This window comes from Labrus mixtus, chromosome 23 (genome assembly GCF_963584025.1).
Source record: "Labrus mixtus chromosome 23, fLabMix1.1, whole genome shotgun sequence".
Lineage (NCBI taxonomy): Eukaryota > Metazoa > Chordata > Actinopteri > Labriformes > Labridae > Labrus > Labrus mixtus.
Window position 1 is genome coordinate 14,584,781 of NC_083634.1, and position 16,283 is coordinate 14,601,063.

At 40.8% G+C, this 16,283-nt stretch overlaps 1 protein-coding gene and 1 non-coding gene across 3 annotated transcripts; both read right to left on the bottom strand.

Annotated features, from left to right (window-relative positions):
- Positions 1-134: 134 nt before the first annotated feature.
- naa40 (N-alpha-acetyltransferase 40, NatD catalytic subunit) lies at positions 135-10,485 on the bottom strand. Of its 2 annotated transcripts, none has more exons than XM_061030918.1 (8): positions 10,122-10,485; positions 7,603-7,698; positions 5,927-5,979; positions 5,626-5,721; positions 4,985-5,143; positions 4,773-4,856; positions 4,129-4,206; positions 135-3,747 (listed from the first exon to the last, which is right to left on the bottom strand). In XM_061030918.1, exons 1-8 carry the CDS (start codon positions 10,125-10,127, stop codon positions 3,600-3,602), a joined length of 720 nt encoding a protein of 239 aa, XP_060886901.1. In that variant the 5' UTR covers positions 10,128-10,485; the 3' UTR covers positions 135-3,599. The 2 variants fall into 2 exon arrangements, with proteins under 2 accessions (XP_060886901.1, XP_060886903.1); XM_061030920.1 differs by having other exon boundaries at positions 10,118-10,484.
- A 2,282-nt stretch (positions 10,486-12,767) lies between these two features.
- Positions 12,768-12,849, bottom strand: trnal-aag (transfer RNA leucine (anticodon AAG)). Its single transcript has one exon. It is a non-coding gene; the product is annotated as a tRNA-Leu (tRNA).
- Positions 12,850-16,283: the final 3,434 nt, after the last annotated feature.

Consider the following 16,283-nt stretch of genomic DNA (forward strand, 5'->3'; position numbering starts at 1 on the left):
CTTATCAAGTCAAAGAACGGCATTTTCTAATAATTCATTTCAGGGGAAACATTAGAATAAATAGTTTTCTGTTCAATTTTATGAAAAGACAAATGTAGCATCATGATAGATTATATATAAAAAAAGACAACATCTTTTGAAAAGTCAATCAACTTTCCTTTATTTGTAACATACAAATAAAACACTGACAAGGCATAATGACTCAGTTTTCCCTTTCATTGTCGTTTATGGACAGGACTGTAACACTCACTCTCAAACATGGGAGCTTATCGTTCAACATCATGTTTAAAAAAGTGTTTAACCTGTAAAAGGCCAAGAAATGAAAATGAAGATGGATCCACAACAGCTTATATATATATTTACATCGAGAAAAGACCAAGAGAGAAAAAAAAAAAAAAGAATCTGTGACTGTGCGAGGGTATGAAACCATTTTCCAAAATAAAAGCCCTCATTGAATTAAAATAAACTGGTTACGTTTTGGCTCATTTTCAAAGTAAAGAATTTTTCACCAAAGCAGTTTTACTGCCATTGAGCCTTTTTTTTTTTTTTTTAAAGACAGTCCATCTGTCTGGAATGAATATAACATCGAAGCACTAATCTAAGGTCAATTTTTCCTTGGCGCCCATTTCAAAGCATAAAAACTAAAAATCCACTTAAATTTAATCCGAGACAGCGCTCTAAAATCCTTTCCTTTAAATATGTTGAAATGGCACACACACAAAAAAGACTCTAGAAAAGAGCTGCAGTTAATCCAACCCAGCAAACAGCAAACTGACAACATGGCTGTAAAATGTAACAGATGAGGTTCGATTACGTTTGATTAACCTGAGAGAGAGAGAGAGAGAGAGAGAGACTGTCAGCCGGTTGATTGGTTACTACCACTATGTACAACACCGTCCGTTTCTTTGTAACCTATGTAGTACAAAAATGATTCACCGTACTCATCAGAAGGTAAGCTAGCGCTAAAACAAGCAATAAGTTAACCGCTCTTGTCGTTCATGATCAAACGAGCACGAGACACGGATTCGTCGTCTCCACTTGCTGAATTTATCTTTCTTCTGGAAAAACGACCAAAACCTTTCACCCCAGCACCTGGACTCTGTCATCCAGAAGGCTTTATTTTTAGTGGCACATGAAAATTTGGTCTTTTGTAACACAAAGATTAACTCAGATTTAAGCGTTTCTAAGAAAATGTCTTCAACATTTCAGTCTCCCCCGTTTCACATTCTCTGAGCAGGCATTAGTCTGTACTCAATTTCAAGCTGAGCTCTTCTTGCCAAAACATTCAAAAAGCACCAATTAAAGCCACTCACAGCCGAACTAGAAAGAGGTCTCTTCACATCCAAGTCCACAAGTTCAAAACTATACAATCCGACCAGAGTCAAGGTTTCACGATGGCCCAACTCTCACCAAAAAAAACTGTCCCAAAAAACACCCCGAAGGTTTTTGTAAACAGATGTGAAACGGACCAGAGTGAAGCGGTTGAAAGCAGCCTTTCCAAGGTTGACCGGTATCTAAAAATCCCGGAGAGGGAATTCCTACAAAAAGATCTCAGCAGCAGATGTAACGGCACGACTTCACCAAAATCTCACAACACTGAGTTTGTGCCAAGATGCTTTAAAAAAAGGAAAAAAAACCCCGACACATCCACATCACTGTGATACTCAACACCAAATCCCATCTTCAAATAAAGCTTGCCAGGATACTAAGGGGAGATTTGTATTCTTTTGTTACCAGCCGAGGATGAACAGGAGTGTACAAACAGTGACGCCCAAGTTAAGAAGCGGCACCGCCCTCGACTACGAGCTGACTTAAACGGTATGACGTTTTCTCATGCAAACTTTAACCGTGGGGCTGACGACTGAGAATAAAAGAGGAATAACAACACTCGGCGCTCTGCAATCAATCCATCATTCGTCCATCCATTTATATTCCTGCCTCCAAATTAAAAGCATTCACCAGCTTCAAACGGCCACAGAATGAAGAGGTCACTTCTGCCAATCCTCATCCATGTTAAATCAATATGATTTGCTCATGCTAACAAAATAGGTAAGAGAAGGGATGGAGGGTGATTGAGTTGTTTTTTTTGTTGTTTTTTTTTAAATACAGCACAATCTAGTATTAACACCGACTTGTTTTTACCTTTAAGTACCTCTTGGAAAAGAAACATGTCAACGAAGAGGCGAGCGGGAGTGACGACATTTTTACAATGTGGATCGAGATGAAAGCGACATGAAGAGGCCTGCAGGGAGAGAGCGCAGCGCTTCCAGGACACCGAGGGAGAACAGAGGCACATTAACGAACGGGAGAGGAGGAGGATTACAATCTCTACAATACTGGAGATCTGTGACTAAACATTTTAGGGGGGGGGTGGGGGGGGGGGGAAGTCTCTCATTTGTATCTGTAAGAAATGAAAACAAGGGAGGAAAAAAAAAGAGCTTAGAATTAGGTGATTTCTTAAACCGATGAAACCTTGCGTCGTCTGTGAGGCTGGGATTGATTTGTAGTCCATGACATGCACGTCTGACCTGGACAGTTAAAGCATGTCGGACATCTGAGAGGACAAGGCAGCCAACTCCAACCCATGGCATGACTGTCAGGAGTGTTGGAGGCTACAAATGTTGAAATCAAATATTTGACCTAATTCAATTTGGGACTAGGAAAAAAAAAAAGAAGCAATCTTGGACAACTTGTGCCATCGTTTAAAAAGAGTTGAAAGCTGATTAGACATCTCCGTCTTGGATCTAGTAACAGTAGTACAGCGTCATGGACCGATGTGGCTCTGAACAGTTGCTGTAATGCATGTTGTTGGAAAACTCACGAGCCATATACGCGAGCAAATCCAGGGACAGCGCAACAGGCAAGTGGTCTCAGAATCCCCGAGAAACCGGGGGCTGTATGACTGAAAGCAGCGTGTTACTGGCTTCGATTCGACTGTTACTTTACAGAGGGCATGATTAATAATCATCTACCTATAAACGATTGAGACATCTTGATGGGTGATGCATTTCTGTAATACAGAATTGAGCCAGCAGACAATTTTCGGTTCCTAAACTATTCCAGAAGCACGGCGCAAACGATGCAATAAAGTCGAACATGTTTGGAGAAGGAGAAGAAGAAGAAGAAGAAGAAGAAGAAGAAGAGCGGGTTGGGATGAGATTCGCTGCAGTGGTAGAAAATGTCAGCAATAACTTAGCTTGATCTTGACTCTGAAATACTAACTGTCATCATTAACTGAGATAAGAGAGTGAGAAAAATACGGCCGGACATTAAACCAAGAAGTAGGAAAGAAAATAATAATCAGAGGCTATGTGTGAAAGCTCACACTGATGCTGCCTTCGTAGTAGGAATACACATACACAAAAACAAAAACAAAAAAAAACACACAAGTCTGACTCTGTAATGAGAGAACGAGTGTTCTCACCATCGATTCATTTTTAAACGGCCCTCTACAGCCGTTTCAACTCCAAAGCGTCTGAAGAGAAGCAGGCAGCTAAAGCTTTCACACACAGCCACGGATGAAAGTTGCTGGCTTTTTTTTTTTTTTTTTAAACCAATCGTAGAAGGTGTAAGGGAGGGGAGGGGAGGGGTGAGGTGGATCAGTGGCAGCAGCCACCGCAGTGCCCGCCCCCGTGGGTGTGTCCGGCCGAGGCCTCGCCGTGTTTGGTCCGCCGGCTCAGGATCTCGTAAGAGCAGTCGTCGCCGCAGCAACCAGACATGCTCGGCGAAGTCTCGTCTATCTCGAACCTGAATGCGAGACGGGGAAGAGAATGAGCGAAGGTGATCGGATGCAATGAAACCGTTCCTTTCTTATACTGTTCCTTTTTAAAACATTTCTTCATATTCACTTCACAAACAGTGAACAGTCGGGGGGGGGGGGGGGGGAGTACACAGCAATACCGTCACTCCAATATTCAGTCAAGTTGGATATCTGTACATTAGATTAAGGTCACCCTGTCCTGTTTCCTTCTCCCCCCTATAAACTGAGTGGACCCCACCTTAGACGAGCCTTTGCACAGTCACTGACTTCAGCGTAACACACATGAATAACAAGCCCGCCTCTCCTTCAACAGAACATTTCCACATATTTGAAATATCCTGCTCTTTTTGCAGAGCCAGTATACTCACTGTAAAGCTTCTCTGAAGAACTGGTAAGCCCCGTGGTTGTGTTTAAAAACTGTCAGCATCACCTTCTTCATCTGAGTACTGGAGAAAAAAATAAATAAAAAAAAAAGAGCGAGAGAGCGTTTAAGAAACGTTTTCTTAACACTGTTAGCAAGAAGATTAATTCTGCTGAACTGGAAACTAAAAAAAATCCTCCAGTTTGTCAAGCTTTAATGAATGATGTAATGAAGCATTTGCAGTTAGAAAAAATTAAATTTACCCTGAGAGGAAGGATAAATATGTTTTACTCAATATGGCAGCCATTTATAGACTACTATAACAAAAACAACCCCAGGAAAAAATAATAATTTAGTCAAATCCAGAGCACTAGACATCCTCCAAGTTGTATTATTATTACTATTTAAATCTTTTTATCTTATTATTTTGGTATTATATTTGTGTTTTACTGATTTTTTTTTTTATATCTTGTATTTTTATTTATTTATTTAGATTTTTGTGTTGGTTTGAGGCATGAATATTCATGTCTCGGATTGTTTTTTTTGTATCTGTATTTGAAAAAAGAAAAAACCCCAATAAAGAGAAGTTGAAAAGAAAAAGAAACATTTTCTTGAGCTCAGCATAAAACTGAAGGTGTGACAGAGTTTTACCTGTTAGCGATGAGCTGAAGTATCTGAATGAGGAACTTGCCGAGTCCTTTCCTCCGAACTCGACTCTCTAGTTGCACCTCATAGCTGCGTAGACAGGACAAAACGTCAGGCCACGAGTGAACACGTTTTCTCCAGCCGATGTCAAATTAAAAAAAAAAAAAAAAAAAAAAAAGAACTTAAAAATGTGCAAAGTCAATGGATCGGTGCTGTACCAATATAAAACCTCCTCCCCGCACTCCACGTCGAACCGGAAGTGAGAGAAGGCCACGGGAGCGGAGTCGCCGTCGCGGGCCAGCAGGTACCACGCCCTCTCGTCGTTCATCTCGTCCCTCTTTTCCCTCTCTTTCCAGCCCCACTCGCTCTGCTCATACCTACGGCCAAGCAAAGAGAAAAACAAGTCAAACTCAAACACTTTGACCCTCGCACTCATCTCCGCTCGGTCAGTGTCAATCAGGAAAAGACAAACTTCCCTAAAATGGAGCTACTTATTTTTGCTTTGTCCGACTCTTTAACATTTGTTTATTTAAATTCAGGCAAAGTGAGAGAAGCTGAATGGTTGTCATTTCTCTCTTTCCCCCCCCGCCCCCCCACCTCCCATCCGTCTGCAGCCTCTCTTCCAGTGTGTGTAGTCTACATCTGACTCCTAAAACACTCTGCTCTCATCATTACTCTGTAGCCGGTTTGATGCCGCCTTACAATTGTCCTGCACACAAAGAATTTTCTGGCTCGTCTGCACTTCTTCCAGAGCTGTAAAATCTACCATTAACATCTCTCTCTCTCGTGAGCCTCTCCAGTCATCTCTGGATTTCCTCATCTACAGTTTCAACTACAGGAACGGGACCGGAGTTCTTACAGTGTCTGCATGTTGGCTCGCGTGAGTTCGAAGGCCCACTCCACAGACAGCGGGTTGAGCGTGGTCACTCTCTTACACTCTATCTGCAGGTTCAGCCTGGAGGGACGGACAGGAACACAAGGTCAGAAACATCAAACGTGTGTGTGTGTGTGTGGAGAGAGCACAAACGTGTCTACACTGAGAAATAGAAAACAGACAGAAAATACCATCCCCCCCCCCCGCCCACATGGAGAAAATGAAACAATTATGTATTTCATGACTACTGAATAAGTCCTTTGTAGGTATTCAAAGTAATGCATACCCATTTCTGTCGTACTTCTTGAAGGCTGGGAAGGCAGCCAGTGGGTCATCAAGCTGTGAGGACAAGGGACAGAATTAGATTGTGACTTTCACAAACTAAAAACATCCAGGCTCCTCCCCCTTTCATGCCTGCATCTTATTATCCGGCCCCACTTTGAAGTATGTGCGAAATTTCATTTTCAGAGACATTAACTGTGCAAAATATTTTCCACAGATGATGACGAGGCTGAGGCTGCACACTCACGTACGCTGGAGAATAAAAATTTGCATTCTTTTGCATTTTACAGACACAGTTGAACTTCCGTATTTTCATAACAATTCCCTCCTACTTTTGAATGCAGCAAGTCTCTTAAAAAAAAAAAAAAAAAAAAAAAAGACAGAAAATAATTTGTCCTTTAACCCAAATCATCCCTCAGGGCGCGCTCACACTAGGCCCAGTTGTCCGGTACCATGCTGAAGCACGATTAGGACACATACCAGCAGGAAAACGGTTGGGCTATTAGCGTTATAGCCCCAATGGTCACTCTGAATAATTGGCCACAGAGTAAGCTCTTTCTTCGCCCCACGAGTTATCTCAAATTACAAATCCCCCTCTTCTTCCAGAACAGTTAGTAGACATTGGGCCCCTGGGCACAAAAGTGAGCTATGTGGCTGTTTAGTGGGGGAGGGGGGGGGGGGGTTAATATAAATGAATATCAGCTCAGATTCTGTATTTAGCGATCAAAACAAAGAACCAAATCTAGACGCCATAAATACTCATTTGACTTTTCCGATGACAAATGGGACTTTTGTTTCTGGGGGGGCCCCCCACACACCCAGTAGATCTGCTCTCTATTTTAAGACCCAGAAGACCTCCTAGATAAAGTTAAAGGCTTCTTAAAGCAGTGAATACACCGTTTGTTCATTTGAAAGAATAGCTGAAGTGAAGATTCACTTCTGTTGGTAACTGTGTAAACAAATATGAATGTTACTTCAGGAGAATTCCTAGTATTCTTTCTTCTCTGTTTGGCACATCTACAGAGGAAAGGGGCAGGAAAACAGCATGCAACACAGAAGAGCCCCATTTTGGGACAAAGTGACACAGGAAAGTAAGAACTGCAGGCGGGCCCGTGAGGAGCTTAAATGTCAGCTCGAGGTGGGGGGAGCTTTTCTCTCCTCCGGTGTTCATTAAGGTTTACAAACCCAGAAAGTACAGGAGCTGTGTGCTGATTGGTCAATTAGACGTCAAAGATTAAAATCTACTGATTAATTATACATTTAAAAAAAAACAACACATGGCACTGTCTTTGGCTTTTTCCGGCTCATGTGAATATCAATTAAAGGGTTTGTTTAGGGCATTCCAAGCGTCTGCTGTCATTACATGGACTCATGACCGTTACTCAGACTTATTATAAAAACAAAAAGTTCACAAAGAGGGCTTTTCAGAGCTGTGCTCAGTGCGGTCTGAATCCACAGGACAAGTGGCGCACGATTTCACTGAGCAGTCTCAAAGGTGCCTTGATATGCAACATCAACGCGACGCCATTATCAACAGTCAGAACCGCGCGCCCGCAAGCCCCGGCGCTCGTTCAGCAGTCAAAACCTCCACGACCTCCAGGTTTGAACGAGATGTTCGCGAACCCATTTGCAAAGTTGCCCGAGAAGCGTCTCAATGTTGATCTCGAGCCAAAAAAGTACCTTATTTGCTGCGTCCACTTTCGCACAGACGGCATCCATAGCTGCCCGCTCTTCCAGGCGCCGTGCCTTCTTCTCCTTTGCCCTGTTGGACTTCCTCTGGACACAGGGAACAAAATAAAGGGGGGGGGGGGGGGGGGGGTGTAGTGAGATGGTTACAGACAAGTCAGGAGAGAAAGATGAAACAATAAGGAGAAATCAGAATACATATTTTCTCCCCCAGTTATGCCACTTTTTTTCTTCTTTTTTTTAATCAGACCATCATTCACACACAGAATTTATCACGCCTCTTAAATTAAAAACATCTGTACTTCATAACCCTCACTGGAGCTGTTGAGCCAGTAAAAAAAAAACAAAAAAAACCAGAAGAACTGGAGATGTTCTTTTGATTTAACTTATTGGGAGTGTTTTCCATTTTCTCGTCCTATTCAATCCTCTCCTCTATTTCCATGTGATCAATTATACATTCAATCCTTTTCATCTGGGTTTTCACCGTGAGGCTGTTAATATAATTGAGGCTCCGCGTGGATGATACGTTTCTTTATTGGGTCTTAAATGGATGGAAGAAACACGAAATAAGGAATCGCTCCGCACTGTGGCACCGAGCGGCTGGCTTGTCAGATAAGAAGACGTCTTCATAAAAGCCTGGTGGCGGAGATCACAGAGCCAAGCCAGAGAGACCTGTTACTGACCAGCCGAGGAGAAACGCAAGAGTTACACAGCTTTTATTAGAAAAGTTCCTGAAGTCGGTTTTAACCATACCTTCAGGTGGGAAAGAAATAAGCAGCCTATCTGTGTGTGTGTGTGTCTCATTAGCATTTTACATGTTGACATGACAACACAGACACAGGAGAACAGAAAAACCTTTTCTAAAATATTCACATCAGCAGCTCTCATTTCAACGCTGAGTAAAACTGAAGGTTGTTGATTCTGCTGACGCTGCGTATTCCTCTCAGTGTGAGACCATAGTATTGGGAAAAACTCTGAAATTGATACTCTCACGTTGCATCTAGACCTTACAACAAACACACAGTTATGAATGCGTTTCACACACACACACACACACACACGACCATAAAGTAGTGAAGAAACGAACGCTATATCAGCCCTTTTTTTTTTTTTTAAACGATCGATTTCAGGGTTTCTTGCTGCACCGTAACTGAACGGATGAGTCGTCTAGAACAGGGGTTCCCAAACTTTTTCTCCCCCCCCTTCTGTCCATGGAAGTGGTTAAAGCAGAACGGGCCTATCCAAACACTGACATTAGAACAACGCTAAAAACTAACTGAACAACATTTTTGTATGTCATTTCACAATAATGGGTAAAATATGTCATTTCCAGTTTGCTTTTGGAAGGCATCTCGCGACCCCCCCCCCAGTGTGTCGCGACCACCCCAGGGGGTCCCAACCCCCGCTTTGGGAACCACTGGTCTAGAAAGTAATCTCCTACCTATTTGATTACAAATGAATCGTTTAAGTCACTTCTGCTATTCAAATACGAGGATTTTCTGCTCACCCCTGTTGTATTTGTTTTGGGTTTTCAACTTTACTGTGGGGCACAAAATAAGCTTGGGCTTATATAACAGATTTTCCTGATGCATTATTGATCTATTAATGATGAATAACCATCATCAAATGGAAAGTATTTCTAATTGTCTGTGTAGAAACGAAAGGTTGGGAAGCCACCAGACTTCCAACAACACGGTTATGAAGCTTCCAGTGACGTGCTCGGATGCTTCATGGACTCGGATTGAAACAAACAAGGAGGTATTAACTAAATCCCCTCATTAGATCCAGACCTTTACAGCAAGAGGTAACTACTTCAGGGAGGAATGCATGTGCTTTTTCCAACTTCAGGCATTAACTCTGTACCCAGCACAGAGGGTCTTGCAGACCGAGCTGTGGAAGTGAAAGTGGAGGATAAACTCAGAAGTGAATGCAGCTGAAGTTATGGGAACTAAACTCAGGTTTCGAGCATGAGCCTGCATGGGGCCTGGCTGCTGTCGAGGTGTGCATTGCTCCCATGAAACAAGCCTGAGTCTACTATTACCAGGCGGACTTGTGCCTTAACAATCTGCCTTATTGTGAAATGCACACAAGAGCAAACTCCTTGGACTCACTCTTAAAATAGCAAGCTCGCCTTTAAATGAGGCATTCCTAAGTGGCTAACACGGCTAGCATGTGCTAACAATGGCACAACACACACACCAGGAGAAGTTAACTGCGAACAGCTGCAAGGACAACGCAGCGATGGTGTTAAAACACATCGATATGTGTACGCTTGTGTTGAACTTGCAATGTTATTTAAGATAAACCAGCTAAATGGCTAACCAACGCCGTCAACTAAATCCATCCACCATGGTCTGTCTTCCTCCTTCCTCCCCCCCCCCCCCCCTTCCTTCTTTCTTTCTCTCCTCTCACCATCACGCATTAAACGAGCTGCAAAAAAAAAACACATTTTCATTGTTTCATCTTGCAGACAATGTGCAAAAAAAAAAAAAAAAAAACACACAACAACTCACCCCCATTTTTTTTTTTGGCAGCTTTGTCTTCTCGATGCCTCTGCAGAAACACACCTCTATTGTCCCTGTGCTTCACTGTTGCTGAGTTGTTAGTATCGTGACTACAGACAGTGAGAAGGGGGCCAGATTAATATGACAATGATAGATAATGTGCTAACGAAGCTAGCCGAGTGTAGCGACCGAGCGACTGGCTTGTGGGCGAAGCAGCAGTTCGCCGCAAATTTGATGAAAATGTCAAAAGAAAATTGGCTGTTTTTTCCTCTTTAAATCGGATTGGCGCCAAGAGTGAGAGGCTGAATTTATCACAGGTCCCTTCCTTGCCCTTTTCTTTCCCTCTCGTCTCCGTCGTCCAACTATGATGCGTTCAAGTGCTCTTCTAAAACTCCGACATCGCAGTGCCCGTTGAGACTCAAATCGGACTTTCGAAATTTACTTCTATGGAAGCCCATTTCTGCCAGTTGATAAAATAAAAATGAAAACTTGGCTTTGTTGATATGAAATTATAAGATTAAAAAGTCTAAATTAAGAGTCGATAAGTGTGAATGTGCTCCAGCTGGCATTACAGTCCCCACATCCCCCCCCCCCCCCCCCCCACATTAGATGCATGATAAATAGTTTTTCTTTCAATCTGGTTGTTATGGAAGCCCATTTCCGCCAGTTAATAAATTAAAAATGAAGAATTATGAGATAAAAAGCCGAAATTATGAGATAAAAAGTCTAAATTAAGAGTTGATAAGTGTGAATGTGCTCCAGCTGGCATTACAGTCCCCACATCCCCCCCACATTAGATGCATGATAAATAGTTTTTCTTTTAATCTGGTTGTCGTTAGAACTAAACACATTACGTTACCGTTTAAGTAGCATTGACCGTTTAACTGTCAATGTACCACACAGTTATTTTGTAGGCTAAAGTTCACGGTAGTAGATGGTGTCCCTGACTTTTTATCTCATAATTTCGGCTTTTTATCTCATTATTATGACTTTTTATCTTATAATTTAGACTTTTTATCTCATAATTATGACTTTTTATCTCATTATTATGACTTTTTATCTCATAATTATGACTTTTTATCTCATTATTATGACTTTTTATCTTATAATTTAAACTTTTTATCTCATAATTATGACTTTTTATCTAATTATTATGACTTTTTATCTCATAATTATGACTTTTTATCTCATAAGTTTTCATTTTTATTTTTTTAACTGGCGGAAATGGGCTTCCATATACTTCACCACTTATGAACTAAATATTTATGATGTGTAAGAAAAAGAAATACCTTTAACATTTAAAAATTTTAGTAATACTTTTCACAAGTTATTGTTTTAACAAAGTAAAATCCAGTTGTGGGTCATGGATTGCTTAATTCAATTCAATTCAATTCAAAAAAATGTATTTGTCCCCGTGGGGGGCAATTCAAAGGCACACAGTGCAGTAAATTAACAACAGTGCAAGTAGACGAAACATTTTAACCTATAATATAAAGTGTCAATTTAAATACAACTTAAAGTTTAAACTTAACTTAAAAAATACAAAATATAAAAGAGTAGATATAAGTGGACAGTGATCGGACTAACAGATGTAAACAGATGTAAACAGAACTATGTGCAGTAAACGAGAAATAAATATATATATACAGAGCTATGTGCAAGTAGGCAAATACTAAATGATAAGTTATTAAAGTGCATGGTGAATAATGGAACAACAGAACTAATATAAACAATATAACTGTAAAGGTAAAAATGAGATAAATAAAGTGACCGTAGTGCAATGATGGAAACAACAGGAATAAAGTAACCAGAGCTGGATGAATACTGAAATAGAAAGGATAGAATAAAGTGATGTAGTGCATGAGACCAGATAGAGCAGAGGCTGTTAAGGTGCATGGCAAATGGAAGGAAGTAAAAACAACAAAGTTCACAGCTGAGAGTCTGCTTAAAGCTGTGGTGCATGAGGCCCTAACTAAAATAAACAATTCCAACAACTCAACTAGAAGTAAAAAGGTTAGTGCGAATTGTATTTTTAATCAAAGTGTGGTTGAGGTAAGAGGTGCATAAATTAGAAGGACATAGCCTAAGTATTGATGTTAGGCGTGTTGAAAATAGTTCATATTTTATGCACCCCATCGAACATTTAACCTTTATTAACAATGCACAATCAATCATTACAGGTTGTGGATGTAAAACTTTAGGTTACTTCCAACAGTACATGCATTTATATCCTGACTTGCAGGGGTTTAGGGAATATCACATCCAATAGGCCTTCTGAATAATCATTTGCGCGCTATAGCAGACTCCATGGTGTTCAAGTTCTCTCTCTCTGGTCTTTTTCCAGTATACAAACCCAACCCCCATAAACTGTAAAACTCCTCAGAGTTGCAGATGGCACAACAGTCATCAGAGAAGTCTGCACATTAGATGAAGGTCAAAGAAATGGGGCTCTGGTACTTTCAAAATCACCATTTTCAGCCAAACTGTCTAATTTGGATGTGCCACTGACTGAGACGGGAACCATAGGGATCAACACAGGAGCACCATGAGATCCGGCATGAAACATCTGAAGATTTTTGTTCCAACACACCTGATGATGTCCTACTAAACATCATTCAGATAGTTCAGCCATTTCATTTTTATAGAAAAGCTTCTTGGCAGCGGTGGGATTCGAACCCACGCCTCCGAAGAGACTGGAGCCTTAATCCAGCGCCTTAGACCGCTCGGCCACGCTACCGTATTTAGCCGAGGAGTCTTCCAATGTTTGAATCGTCGTTTTTCCGACAGTATTCGAATGCACCACTGCTGTAGCGCGAATATGGTTTCCTTGTTTGGAAATGTGACGACAGACTATCAGAGGGCGGGACATGGTTACGCAGCCCACGCCGTACACCGCGGTGAAGCCGTCTTTTGCAAAACCCCGGTCAGGCCAGTCGCCGCTTGAAACATGATGCGCATCTATACAAGGAATTACTGATATTTGAGTCATGTTTAATATTTTATTTTGAAAAATCTGTGACATGTGGCAAAGGTCTTCCAATGGATTCTTGTTCCTCGTGTCCCTGACTGTTATCCTGAGAATCTTCAGGAGATTTTACTGCAGAGTTTTTGAGATAATTAAAGGTAGAGTCTGCTCAAATTGCATAGAGACTTTGATATTTTAGTCATGTTTAATATTTTATTTTGAAAAATCTGTGACATGTGACAAAGGTCTTTCAATGGATTCTTGTTCCTCATGTCAAATTGCATAGAGACACTGATATTTTAGAAATTTTTAGTAATTTTCTTTAAAAAATCTGTGAGAGGTGAGAAGAAAATTTCAATGGATTCTGGTTCCTGATGTCCCTGGCTGTAGTGCTGAGAGCAGATTTTCAGCAGGTTTTACTGTAGAAGTTTTTTAAAAATTAAAGTTGAATTCTGCTCAAATTGCATAGAGACACTGATATTTTAGAAATTTTGATATTTTTTTTTTTTTTTTTTAATCTGTGAGAGGTTACAAGAAACTTTCAATGGATTCTGGTTCCTGATGTCCCTGGCTGTAGTGCTGAGAATTTTCAAATGGAATGCGACATAACCTCGGAAGTCGGAAATTCTGAGTTCTGAGTTCCGAGTTAAATGGGATGCGGCATAATCTCGGAAGTCGGAAATTCCGAGTTCCGAGGTAAATGGAATGCGGTTTTACCTCGAATCTCGGAAGTCGGAAATTCCGAGTTCCGAGGTAAATGGAACGCGGCATAATCTCGGAAGTCGGAAATTCTGAGTTCTGAGTTCCGAATTAAATGGAACGTGGCATAATCTCGGAAGCCGGAAATCGGAAATTCCGAGTTCCTTTTACCTCGGAAATTCCGAGTTCCGAGTTCCGAGGTAAAGCCGCGTTCCATTTACCTCGGAACTCGGAACTCGGAATTTCCGAGGTAAATGGAACGCGGCTTTACCTCAGAAGTCGGAATTTCCGAGTTCCGAGGTAAATGGACCGCGGCATTAAAGTTTCATTCTGCTCAAATTGCATAGAGACACTAATATTTTAGAAATTTTGAGTAATTAAAAAAAAAATCGGTGAGAGGTGACAAGAAACTTTCAATGGATTGTTGTTCCTGATGGAATTTCCTGTCGGAATTTCCGTGTTCCGAGGTGGGAATGACGCACACCCAAGTTAACTACGTTCCAGTTGCAAGTCAGAAAAGCAACATAGACGCCTCCAGCAGTACCTTGGTTTTGTTAGGAATGCAGCATTAACTCATGTGACGTCATAACCAGATCCGAGTTCCTAGGTAAATGGAACGCAGCATTAGCATGTAGGCCTACTGTATTTTTCTATGCATTATCTATGGTAAGTGTCTTGTATTGACATTTAAATGTGCATCTAGATTAGCAATAACTGATTTGTATTTTTGCTTCTCTACTACAAAAGTGTTTGGCCAACTATCACACAATCAGCCTGTGACAAGTAACAGCCCAAAAAAGGTATTAGGCTATATTCTCCAGTATAGACATTCATTGTCCAAAGAGCAGCCTCCATGGACAAATACAGTATAATATAGGTGTATATATATTCCACAAATAATGTGGATATCATAGGTTGGAATTCCCCTTGAACACACAAAAAAAACAAATTCCGGATCAAGGTTGAATAACATGTTGATTACAGCAAGAGAAACAGAGGAAGGTCAGGAAAATAGAAGCAGTATCAGTTCCTCTTAAGAATAATAATTTGTATTATAAACGAATAAATATGATTGAATTACTCAAGCATGGACATTTTCCAGAATTACTGAAAATGTTTCAGGATTATTAGATCTTTTCCAGTAATCTTGTGGTGGAGAAGCTGCTTGAACATGTGACCTCGTTCTGAAATCCTTTTGGGCTGTATTGATATGTAGCCTCCCTCTTAGTGCCTGTATCTTAGTATATCCTAAAAATTCCATATATATGGATTTGGGATTTCCAAGAGAGGATACATATACAAAAAAAGTTTAATTCAGTTTCTCTTTACTTTTAATCCTTTAATTTGTGCTCATCAGCATCCAGGAGGATATTCTACTAAGAAGCAGTTTATCTAAGTAACCACTAGGTGGCAATGTGAGGTATGAAATCACTCAATTCTCTATGCAACCCCAGAGTTCTTCCAAACCCAAAATTAAGCCAAAGACAGGATAAAAGATGAGCAGCTATAGAAAATATAGGCTCTCTTATTACTTAACTTTTACTGCCTCAGCTTCCTTTACTTTCTTTTGACGCCAACTTGAACAAACACAGTAGAGGCTGCTTTTAAAATACACTATGCTTCTTCCCCCCCGCAGCATGAAGATACTGCTGCATATTCCTTCAATCAGCAACAAAGAAAACACATAGGCTAGATGTGGATATTTATTGAGTTATGTATAGGAAAGGCACACTATAGTCCTCAGTGTGAACATTAAAGGCCCCAAGGGTGATTCAAGGAGACTGAAGGGTAAAACTGAGGTCATATACAACATAAACATGCTATAGGAGCCTATATAGGAACACTCATCACGCATCACTATCATGATCATTTTAAGGTTTATTTTGGGGCTTTTTGTGCCTTTATTGTAGAGATAGGACAGTGGATAGAGTCAGAAATGGGGAGAGAGAGCGAGTGGGGAATTAGATGCAGGAATTGGGCCACAGGTTGGATTTGAACCTGGGCCGCCCTCTTGGAGGACTCCAGCCTCCGTTCATGGGACACGTGCACTATCCACCAGGCTACTAGCGTCCTATGAGTTTTAAAAATTGTAAATAAAAAAGTATGTTACAGGCTAATTTATCTCTCTTACACCGCAGGTCACACCTACAGATGGCTGACATGACAGATGGCTGCAGAGGCTGTGAACCTAAAGATGGGAAATGTCACGACTTAGGATAAAAGTGTATTTTTGTCTCTTAATAATCTTTCCTTAAACAAAAAAGGAAATAAACACAGAAAAAAGGAATCTGAAGTGCTCAGAAGATCATGCAAAATATTATTATGGTACTCTTTGTGGGGGGGGGGGGGGGGGGGCACTTTAAAGATTTAGATAAATCACTTCATTCACTTGGCTATTTCATAATGAAGATGCTAAAAACACATCATTTAAAAAAAAGCAAAAAGCTGAATAGTAACCCACATGTTCTGGTACAAAAAGCCTTCTTCAGGGTGTAGCTCTCAGCACA

What these genes read in the sequence shown, in the direction of transcription:
- naa40 (XM_061030918.1), bottom strand. An exon ending in AAGAAGTACGACAGAAATGG is followed by an intron (nt 5,722 to 5,926) that starts GTATGCATTACT and finishes CCGTCCCTCCAG; the next exon opens with GCTGAACCTGCAGATAGAGT. An exon ending in CGAGCCAACATGCAGACACT is followed by an intron (nt 5,144 to 5,625) that starts GTAAGAACTCCG and finishes GCTTGGCCGTAG; the next exon opens with GTATGAGCAGAGCGAGTGGG.